Source organism: Juglans microcarpa x Juglans regia, chromosome 5S (assembly GCF_004785595.1).
Source record: "Juglans microcarpa x Juglans regia isolate MS1-56 chromosome 5S, Jm3101_v1.0, whole genome shotgun sequence".
NCBI lineage: Eukaryota > Viridiplantae > Streptophyta > Magnoliopsida > Fagales > Juglandaceae > Juglans > Juglans microcarpa x Juglans regia.
Window position 1 is genome coordinate 3412413 of NC_054603.1, and position 12242 is coordinate 3424654.

At 34.3% G+C, this 12242-nt stretch overlaps 1 protein-coding gene across 1 annotated transcript; it reads right to left on the reverse strand.

Moving 5' to 3' along the window:
* Positions 1 to 4761: 4761 nt before the first annotated feature.
* Positions 4762 to 6936, reverse strand: LOC121267873 (two-component response regulator ARR8-like). Its single transcript, XM_041171970.1, has 5 exons — positions 6412 to 6936; positions 6199 to 6302; positions 5997 to 6074; positions 5504 to 5574; positions 4762 to 5408 (listed from the first exon to the last, which is right to left on the reverse strand). Exons 1-5 carry the CDS (start codon positions 6512 to 6514, stop codon positions 5096 to 5098), a joined length of 669 nt encoding a protein of 222 aa, XP_041027904.1. The 5' UTR covers positions 6515 to 6936; the 3' UTR covers positions 4762 to 5095.
* Between the last annotated feature and the right edge of the window lie 5306 nt (positions 6937 to 12242).

The following is a 12242-nucleotide window of genomic DNA, read 5'->3' on the forward strand; positions in this document are numbered from 1 at the left end:
CAAGCAATAAGCACAAATCTGTTAACAGCAAGTTTAATCTATCCAACTCATTCAGCTGGACTTGCTTTTCTAATTTTGTCATTCACCCCTACGCCCCCGACCATTAGCCATTGCCATCCTAAAATAACAATAGAAATAATGACAACAATGTAGAGACCAGAAATGTAGTATAAGTTGTAATATTTGCATTATAATTAATTCATGTGATGCATATATTAGTTAGCGTCACCCGTTAATGATATTATACAGAAGTTCGTCTCAATGGTATAAAAATGTTATTATTTGATAAAAATGAATGTTATGCACAAGTTATTATTCATTCGTAAAGTGTGGGGGTATGTTTCATATGATCTAGAGAATGAGATAGTGAACAGTGATTGATGAGAAGAATTTTTCATTTGATAAATTAGTACACTAGTTTCCATGTTTTAAACTACTTTGAGATTAAGGCTACGTTTAGTTACAAGACTCAGCTAAACTCAATCTAATTTTAAGTTGAATCTAACATTCAAACACATAATTCTTAAATTACTAAACTCATCTCAACTTAAAATATTCTTACAAGTGGAACCTACAACCTTTTTTAACTTAACACATCTTTATACATGAGACCCACAACCTTTTTCAGTATTAAACTCATATTAACATTCAAACACACTTTAAACTCAATTTAGAAGGACCTCACATAACTATCCCAACTATTCAACTCACTACTATTCATAAAGAACTAAACTAAACTCAACATCCAAATGCAGTCTAACTTTAATCATTTTGCAACGTTTCTATATTTGGCCAAATGATTGATATGTTATACCTAACTTATCAACCAAAAGCAAATAACATTTAATGGTACTGTGTGTGCCCGATGTTCCCTTCAAGCCATTAATTAGGCTAATATTTCAAATTACATCTGGTTGCTGGCTTGCACATGAAAGTTTCTCTTGGCCTTATTATCTAAAAGAAAAAAAGAAAGAAGAAAAGTCAAGGTGTTAACTGTGAAGTACATTTATGTTGCAAGTTGTGATTGGACGTCAAATTCATAGCCAAGGACGAAGGTTCAATTCAGTTTTGGGAGGGTAAAGGTATAAATATCTACATTATTATCAACATGTGCAATTAAAGACAAAAAACAACAGTTCATCATACTAACAATTTTCATAATTTACCTTTTATTTTTCTTCACCTATATCATTTATTAAGAATTTATTCTTATGGAAACCGGAATTCTCTCATCTGATTTCTGTATTGTTTATTCTCATTTGATTTCTCAGCAGAGAGAAACAAAACAGAGAGAGTTCTGAAAGTAAGAGGAAATACTGAAGGGTATAATCCCTTTCAAGATATCTGGCAAGATAAATCAAAGCAGGAAGACAAGATGAAATCCAAGTGAAAAGATATAAAAAGGTTGCTATCGTATGCATCAACATAACAACAGATTGAAATGGACGTATGATAAGGGTGCAGGACCACCATGCACCAGTTTAGGCCTAATGCCACACCCACACCAGTTTCCATGTGGTGCTTAGGTACCAAGAGGTCTTTATCGCATCCACTCTACTGTCATGCTGCTTTGAATTTTGAAAATGGCTAAGATTTGTTCCCTTACGTGCACAAGTAGCAAGATTTGTTGGGTGATTTAATGAATGATTTTGTGCTGAATTCTGAAATTGCAGAAACTAAACTTCTGAATCACCTTTATAGAACGTGTAAATGGATTGCTCAGACATGACTAATTATGAAACGTAGAGTAGACTTTGTTTCTTTGGGTTGTGCTACTAACAGACCCAAAAGTTTAGGAGGATAACCAATCCTTGTTGCCTTTTCTAATATCCTCAGGGTCAGTAAGCAACCTTATCACAGCACAGAATGTTAGAAACAAGCTTCCTCGAATCCTCCATTGCCTAGGCGTGTTGTTTGCTAATATACTGCACTTTATTTAGGTTAGGAAATTTTATTAGAAAGAGAAGAAACTCTAGTACTGTAGTACATGGAGAGTGTACAAGAGAATTTACTAAAATGAATTACCATGTTAGGTTTGAACGATCTGCAAAATGCACAAAAGAAACGGGGGACAGAAATCCTGCCAATAACAGTTGAGAGAACTCACACAAAGGTGGCAACAAATTTTTTTTACAGTCTGTCCACATTAAGCAAAGACCTGCATTCCAAAACTGTTTTCATGCCTTCCAAACAACCCTTTCTAACCGAAGTACATATCAAATACCCTCTTTTGGCATCAAGATTTGAACCTTAAATGAACCAAAAAAAAAAACCACAATTCTCTCGCAATGGATTAGAAGAGTAACGAATCACCCACAGATTGACCACTATTTTACACATGCAGCCCCCTTATTATGTTCTAGCCTATCTATGCTCCTTACCGACTGCTCATTCACATCATCACATGATAGATGCTACTTTCTTGTGCAATTTCCATCCTTTACTTCTTCTTTTCCATTTCTGTTTCATTCCAAATCTTGTCATCACATGCAAATCAGAGCTTTCAGAAAGCAGGAACTCCCAAGCGTTTTGGCACTTCTCTGCAATGGTTGAAGGAAGATTGTTTTTTTCCAGCTACACTTACCTTAAGGCCCGGTTTGTATTCGCAACCTATATCAATCCATCTCAACTCATCTTCGAATCCAAACGACACCTTAAAGTAGATAGCAGAAGGCTGCTGAAGTAGCTCGAAGTCAAAGGCTGTAATAAACAGGGCAGGAAATGAAGTTATCAGTGTAGATGATGGGGTACAAAAACTGTTGGGTACCTAGTTTATTATTGTTGCGGCCCGACTTGATGATTCGACTCAACAATGATTTGTTATAGTTTTTTAGTAGATTTTCAATTAGGCTTGTACCATGGAGCGTAGGCTTGGGCCGATAGGTCGACGTTGCTCGGGAAAAAAATTTGGGCACTATTTTTTAATCTAGAAGCACCAAGACAAAAAATTTGCTCGATTGACTTTCAGCTCGAGCGAAAATTAGACAGAAAGTTCATTCAAATCACGTTTGACAGTTGCTCGACTAGGCACTCAAGCGAAAATCAGACAGACAATTTGCTCAATACGCCCAACACTCACTCAAGTGAATATCGCATAAAAGTAAAAATTAGGTTTTCCGCATGTAACTCTATAAATATATTTATTTCGTACAATATAATCATTTTGAACAATAAAAAATTGTCCTGAAATATATCTTATGATTTTTTTAGTAATAAAATATCTACGAAACCACGTAAATTTATGTCATGTAATTGATTATTTGATTATTTCTTATTTACTTTTACTTTATTGTCATTATTTCATAAAAAGCACATGAACTTTAACAAACCAATCAATGCATTCAAGGAGTTTTAAATCTGATTGCTCCAGTTCTAAAATGCAATGTACAAACACTTTTCATTGGGCTGCTGTTAGACCTGTCGAAACAAGGATAGCTGATTTTTTTCCCACAAAGTCGGCATTTGGCTTTGTGAAGATAGATAGTAATTGCATTGAACTGAAAACATCAAAGCAACTACCTTCAAAAGATCTATGGCTTACCCACTCCAACCATTTTTATTGTCTACTGAAGGCGAACACACCCATATCAAGTTTCCACATATGAAACGATTCAAATGTGAAAAATGCGGCAACTATCCAACCTTGACGTTCTCCTCTTTCGCAAGAGTCGACGAAGTTTTCATGATCTGTTCCCAAGAAGGGTGATTGAGGGTAACTCCCCAGTATGTCTGACATTACATTTACTACTAATGTATAAACTATGAATACGCATAGATGCAAACATGTTGCAAGACTAAACAAGACACCGGTTTGCAACTTCAGTTTAATTTAATCACAATTTTCCACCTAACAGACCATTGTTCTTTTGTTTTGGATTAATTGTTTTGAGAGTGTGGGGTTTAATGTTTTTATTTTCTTCGCAAAGGTACCTGATGACTTTATTAGTCAACTGCTTGAGATCCGTCTGATTCATTAACTAAAGTCTAGAAAAAGTAGAGAGAGAGAGAGAGAGGCAGAACTCCAGAAAAAGTGTCCACATTCAGAATGGGTTCAGCCCGCCGGGGAGGGGGGGTGAGTTGGACTATAGGGCCTATGCAGTGAAAGAAGCAACAGATCAACGATTTTTTTAAGTGTTTGGGCTGGAGTTTCATATTCACGAGAATAGGCCCAACGATTACTTCGATTATTTTTCAAGATTAAAATACAAAATTGATTTTTTTTTTCAAATTGTTGTGTATTTTTCAATGTCAATTGATTCCTAAACCATTAGGAATTCGACATGTGTTACTTTCTTTTTTGGGTTCCGACATGTTACTTGAAAAAAAATATATTAAGTAAAAAAATATAAAAATGAAAAAAATAAAATCTTTTGGAAATTCAAAGAAAATCTCAGAAATACAGAAAAATAAAAATAAAGAAGTCAAATGAGCTTGTGGAATACTCATCATTCCACATTAAACACTTTATATATTTTAAAATTATTCTTTATTTTATTTCATTCTTATTAAATTAATTGAGTTGTTAAGTGAATTATTCATACAATAGGCTATATCACCCTATCAACTGATTTTCATATCCTAGAATTTTGGGAGAAGTAATGGAATTCTTGATCCAAAATGATCGTGCCCTCGTCAATTGCGAGGTAGAGAGAGCTGCATGGGGGCAAAATGTTCCCAAATTTCACATCAATTGACAGCTTGTCTCTCTGTCATCTGAAATACATGAGACAGAGAGAGAGAGAGAGAGAGAGAGCAATAATACAATATAAACATGTATTTCACCATCAATGGAAGCTAGATTGGACTCGAATTGCAATGGCCTTCGCTCGTGTTATACCCAGCAAAATAAATCAAATCTATTGCTCAACTTTCTCCAATAATCTCACTATTTGAGATACCAAGTTTTTTTTTTAATCAAATTACCTTTTTTTTTTTCCATTTTTTTGTTATAATTAGCGAAACAAAATTGAACAAAATATTTCTATTGGACCTGTATTGACCAGCGTAAATTTTAGATTTGAAAAAAAAAAAAAAAAAAAAAAAAAAACTACAATTGTTGAGTGAAGGAGAAAATCGATTTCCATGATTTTTGTCATCAGACCACGGTGGTGAGGCCGTTGTTGTATCTGGGTCTTGTTCTGTCAGGAGAAAGCCCTTCTTCCAAGGCTTTTCTCTTGTTGCTATTGGAATGTTGATGTTGGAGATGGTGGTGTTGTTGTTGCTGCTGCTGTTCTTCTTTTTCTTCTCGTGATTGAAACTCTGGTTTTCCTAATTCTTCTTCTTTGTTTTCTTGTTTATCTTCTTGTTGATCCTTCGGCTTAGTTTTCATTATATGGGGCCTAAGCCGATTAACATCTGATAGTCGAACTGGTTTCAAGAAAAATTCTTCAGCTCCTTCCTCCAAGCATCTGTTGCCAATTATACGCATTAGTGTTTTTGCCAATAAGAAAACAAATTTCCAAGGAATAAATAAAATTAAATAAAATTAAAACAAAATATTTACCTGCTGATCCTTGAAGGCACATTCTCGGATGACATAATCACCACTGGTATGTTTCTCAGGGATGAAGACTCCTGCAAAATCAGAGAAAATCCCATAAATTTCTTAGGTCAGTTTGTCCTTATGGGAAAGTATGCACAGGGACATTGTCATGGAGATTGGATGTTTCTAAAACAGATGACATGAGAAAGACCCATGATAAAGCAAACAAATCTTTGGGAATATCATGAACCTGATTTGTTTGGGTGAAAAGTAGGTGGGAAAATATGCCAAAGAGATTTTTATTTGAGCAAGTGCTGACACGAGGACACAGATGGCAAATCTTCAAAAGCATATCAATTTGGAATGCAGAATTTCAATTTGGAAAAAGCTGGACAATGACTAGTGTCTCGTGATAGAAAAAAAAAAAAATCATCTCAAGGGGAAAGATCGAGATAAGCGAGCGAATATTGGATGGATGAGAAAGAAGACAAAGCAATAGAAACCAAAAGCCTACCTTGATTTTCCTGAGCAAATCATAGCCTGTCATGCCAGGCATACAGTAGTCTGTAATGATAAGATTCACTTCCACTTCCTGAAATAACGCAAGAAACCCAAGAAATTCAGAAACCCAGGAGCCCAGCAAGTAAGGGAAAAACAACAGGAAAAGTAGACAATCTCAGACACTGAGAGAGGACTAAAAAATGAATGAATCGCACCTGATGAGTGTTCGGGGAAACCGATGGTATATCTGGGTTGCTTTGGTCATCTTCATGCACACCCAGAAATTCTAGAGCCTTTGTACCAGAATCAACTGTAGTAACTGCCATTGAAAGGACACGAAAAATTAGCGGTTTAGCAATCGAAAGCAAACAATGAAAGCAAAACTGGAACCAAAAAACAATAGCCCACGATTGCAACCAAGAAAGTACCTTGATATGATGAGGTCTTGAGGAGCCTCTCAATCAGCTTTCTATCTATGAGGCTGTCATCAACAGCCAAAACATGAAACTGCGACTCCGTAGAGATGCCCATTGCACCAAATAAAGACCAAAAGATCAAAAGCCAAAATCACAGAAGCAGAAAGGGAGAATATTGCAGAAGATGATGTTAAGAAGCTGGTAAGTCTTGATTTGTGAAAGCTATAAGAGGAGGAGGATAAATGAAGAAGAGTTTTGTGTTGAAATGAGACCCAATAAAATCCACGTCCAACGAAGGAAGATCCGACCAGATTTCATCCCAAATCTTCCAAAATTTCCCAAGTTGATTTTGATTACAAGGCAGAATAAGCCACCTAGAAAACAAATAATGAAAGAATAAAATAAACCCCAAAACAATCCGTGTGAATATTTTTAAGTTGACGGGAGGTGGGCTTCATTTATACCGAGCGAGAGAGAGAGAGAGAGAGAGAGAGAGAGAGGAGTAGAAAAGAAGAAGGAAAAAAAAAAAGAGTTTTTGGACAAAAGCAAAAGGGGAAAGTATTGGGGGAGGTGAGACTTGAGAGGGATGTGGGTAAGAGCAGAGGAAAGGGACCCAGGAAAATCCCCCACAAGAGATACAGGTGAGGTCAGCAATCAGCAGAGGTGTTTTTTTTTTTTAATCTTTTAATCTTTTTTCTCTGTTTGGGGGCGTTAAAGAAATCGTGTGGCGCTTACCTTATAGTCCATATCTGGAGCAGGTGTGGAGGGGAGACTGCTGGTGCTGGCAAACTATTACCGAAGGGAAGGCCAATTTCTTTCGATTCTCTTTTTAAGATTTGCTTCCCATGCCCAACCATCCATCTTCTTCTTTCTTTAATGTAACCATTCTCCCATTCATCCATACCATAGCATACATTCATGCATCTGAACTACCCAAACCAGCTCCAGCCTCCCTCCAATTGATCCATTAATCACATACCATGCCCAAACCCAGAATTCCTGTCCGTTCAAATCCAACATGATATCATAATTTCCTTCTATTCCTGTACTTCCTTCAATTGTGCTTTAATAAGGGGAAAAACTCTTTACTTGGTCCTGACCATCACGCCACAATTACACTTGGAAACACCTGTCATGAGAAACTTGCATGAACACACATACCTACGATAGGAGGAGCCGAGCATAAGATTAGGATTTTCCATGCTCCCCCAACGCCTCTTATTTGCAGGAGTAATTGGGTGGAAATTGCGTCTTTACAATTAGGACTATAAATGAATCAGTCTATTCGAAAGTCCGTTTGGTATTTGTCTGGTTAAACTCGAATTGAACTCAACTCGTAAAAAAAAATATCACCTATGAAAGCAGATACCCACTCGAGTAGTAAATGATACATACCAAACAAAATTCGACTCTACTCGATTAAGATTCGTCAAGACTCATTCCTTTGTGCCCGAGTCGACTTGGTAGCTCCACTCAATTAAAGCACATTCACATATTAATATAAATATACATACACCTATGTATTAGCTAATAATATAAGAATAATACTTATATAATTAAATATATAATATGTAACATAATTACTTATACATATATATTGAATATACTTCATAATTATATTTTATAATTTATACAATAATTAGTCGATAAGATTTAATAATTTCATATATTAGTATGCGAGAACTATATATAAAATAGATATATGCTATTATATTTTGTGCATGTATTAATAATTTATATAAGCATATAATATATTGTTATTATGGATAAGAGTGTGGCTACTATACTGTCCCACTCTTACTGCTAGCGGTGCCAATGTTTTTTCTTTTTCTTTTTCATTTTTTTTAATATATTTAAATATTTTTAAAAAATAAAAAAATACACCACTACCTTTTCCTTACGGATAAATATCAATTAATATCTAAATATTTTCCTTCTAATAAATAATAATATCATAATTATTCCCTATTTTGAATGTGGGAGAGACACTATATGGTCACAGTGGTTGATGATGACAGACTGGTAAAAACTTGAATTTAAAGCAAACTTCTGCTAGATTTGAATTATTACGATTTGACTTGTCATGCTAGAAAAAACTATATATTTTTCTGATTTTTCTACTGCATGATAAGAAAGAAAATTCTTAAATAATTTATCCTCATCAACTTTGCTGATCCATGTTTCACCAGTACCGCTTGAAGGTTTTCGCCATCAACTTTTGACACATGATTGTCGCAGCTCGTTACGTAGACATTGCCATCAACCTTCCTACTCTTTTACCAATTAATTAAGCAGCACCATACATGCATGAAAGCTACATAAAATAAAGTTGGACAAAATTTTGGAAATTTCCTCAACTTGACTAGCTGTTCAAAGTTTTCAAACTCAAGACTGATCGACAAAGTTAAAAGATCTTGATCTGAATTGATTCTCGTTGTCTTTAATGCTGTGAAGTTTCTTCAAAAAGTCCATCAAAGAGGTTTATAATGAAGAATCCCTAGAGTGAAAACTAGGTCGAAACAGCTGAGATATTTGACCTCCCTGTACAAGTAGTATAATTCCAGACCAGTGTTAATTTCCTGCATGCATGCGTCTCCCATTTCAAATATCATTTTGATCTGATCCTCATGATAATCCTAGCTATGAGATCTTGTACCCTTCTTTCTACTAATGGATAAAGGATGGACTTTTAGACCCAGAAATGAAGATGATGCAGCACATGCAAGGGGTGGATAAAGGTAAAGAAGCAGATATTATATATATTTTAGTGGGCCAATCTTCATTTTTTTTTCCCCTCTTTTTTCTTGATTGGTTGGCCATGACCCAATAAATTCAAACTTCAAGAACCTTTAAATTGGCCACAAATCTAAAATCCCAAGTTCATAAATGTGTATATATATATATATATATATATATATATTGAATGATAAAAGAGAAAAGGAAGAGGGCCAGTTGCTGGGAGTGTATCACCACAATGTGTATTGTGTACCATTATTACATGAAAACTGGTCCCGTTGTTTTTTTATTTCATAGCAAAGATTCCCTGACACACTTTAATACATTGTACAACCTGTCACACATAATTCACACTTGCTAGATTATAGAAGCTTATTTTGTGGGGGCCATATAAAACCACTATTATATATATATATATATATTGATAGCTGTGATATATGGATGATGCCCTGCTGCTCACCTCCATCAACTTTATTGTGTTTGGGAATGATGTTATTATTTTCACATCAAATCTTTGGCTGCACAGCCCTGTCTATGACCGTATTATTAATTTCATGTTTTATCGACTGATCACATGTCCCACTTGATGGATATATATGGAGTATTGCACTCATTAATTTGGTCACAAGTTATGTAATTCTAGCAGCTTCTTGTGTGTCACAAGTCGTGTAAGGTTGAATCTAAAGTTTTATAAATGAAGTAAATTATGCACAACAATTTACGTACACGACTGATTCTAGTTATGAGGATCATATGAAGGGACGTTGAGCTCTTGAGATGATCTTAATGTCATTTGGCAGCTGGTGTAAGTTGTGGGGGGTCATGTGTTTGAAGGGTAAAGTATTTGAAATTTGAATAATCTTTAATTCAAGCTTTAATTCAAGCATGTATAGGACTCTATTATACCTATGATATTTTATGTAATAAAACTTCTTATTTAACAAATAAATGCAGTGTTCCTCAAGATAATATTAAAGTCGAGATCTTGAATTTTAACTTGAGAATCCTAAGTTGTATAATTGCAAATGAAATGCTAATTATATATAGGTCAAGACAAAAAAATCTTTCAGTGAATGTGACACATCAAACAGATGTTGGCCCAAGAGAGTAAATTGTAGTTAAAATGGATGGGTAGATTGGGAAGGATATAGGAGGTATAGAGCATAGGCAATTGTTCCAACAAGAGTAGCAGAGCAGCCTGCAATACTTAGATTTTTCAACAGTGCTTGTCCACTGTATAGGAACCTTACATGTTCCCCCTTCTCAACTTCCATCATCACTTGAGCCTACCATTGTCTCTATAACATTAGGCTTCTCTTGGACCCATCCCATATTTCATTCCCGGGATCCTGTCGTTTTATTATAATTCTTCCAAGATATGTAAAAGTGGGGTTTTATAAGCTAAACTTCAGTAATTTGCTAGTGATCTAATCATCTCAAAATTATATATGCCCATATGACTTCTAGAGCAAACGAGCTGTCGTTGAGATCGATCATCATCCCATTCTCATGCATACACAAACAAGACCCCCCCTCTCTATCTTGCCTTGCCCCTTCATGATCTCTGAAGGCTACATTTTTACTATTTTTTATTATTCTTGAATACATAATATATATATCCGATCGACCGAGCAATATTTCTTAGAGGCTCCAATGGCAAGTCACTAGAGAAAAAACAAACTAGGAGTATTAAAAGCGTAGGTGGATGGATGGATGGATGGATGGATGGATAGTGGGTTTGATATAATGAAAGATGAACAAGATTATGCAAAAGTTGCATGATCGATGCAACTTTAGTCACCACATGCACATGGCTTGTCACATTTATATTTTTGACATGGAGAAATACACTGATATTTGATGATTAGCAAATGCTTTTTCGCATGCATATATGGTAATGGTCCCTCTCCTGATCCCCTCCATGTCTTGGGGCTTTTTACCAATTCATGGTCCCCCTCTTCTTCTTTCTCAATTTTTTTTTCCCAAAAAAAAAAAAAAAAAAAAAAAAAAAAAAAAAAGAAAACAACCCTAGATTTGATTTTAGGTACAACACTATCTTCCAAAGTGGGCACTCACCATGATCATGTATAATTATTATTATTATTTAGAGCATTATCTTCTATAGTTATTTATAATGTCAAATCTTTGATCCCCTTTTTTTATTTATATCAACTTTAAATTAAAAAAAAAATTATGCTACATACAGTCATTACTTTTACGTACTCCTTATACTTTCTACTGATATGATTGGCTAAATGAATTATTTTATATTAAAAAAAAAGTTACACAACTAATCATATTAGTGAAATGTATAAAGAGTATGTAAAAATGACTACACATAAATTTTTTTGCAAGAAAAAACAAAAAAAAACTATTTTTTTTTTCCTTTCTAACTTTACGCTTCAAAGTTCATACCACGAACATTCTACGTTTCGATTAACGATTTGATCCAAAAATTTACCCACCTTATTCCTGACCTACAAAATAATTAAATATTCCAATAAATCGATATGTTTAGTATTTGACTTTTAATTAAATATAGTACTATTAAGTCGAAATCAAGAAGATGATGACAAAACTGACGTGCTCAAGAATATTTAACATGTGACTAGATATGGTGGGCCTATTAATTATGGAGTGATCAAGCAAATAATGCCAATAAGATGTACAAGTTGAACCGAATTGATCCTATTTATTGAAAATAAACTCTTAAATATACTCATCAAACAAAGAGTAATACACATTTGTCTGCCTTGATCATCAGCTTTTTTTATAATGATTTTAGAAGATAACTCGTGCTTGTTATATCATTATTAATATATAAGAAAAATTATATTTTCCAATCGATATGTAGAATATATCTAGTAAAATGTTCATAGCATAACTTGATTTGAAAGATAAATTTTAAAATTTAAATCGATCAAATCTTACCATTTAAATTATGCAAATGATATACTTTATACACAGACTGGATAATAGAATAACTCTTAATATTATGATGCAAAGAAATATATCACCAACAACACAATTAATCCATAAATATATTTTACATAGAAAATATGGACTCCGTTGTTGGAATCTTGAATATAACTGCATTTAAATTATAT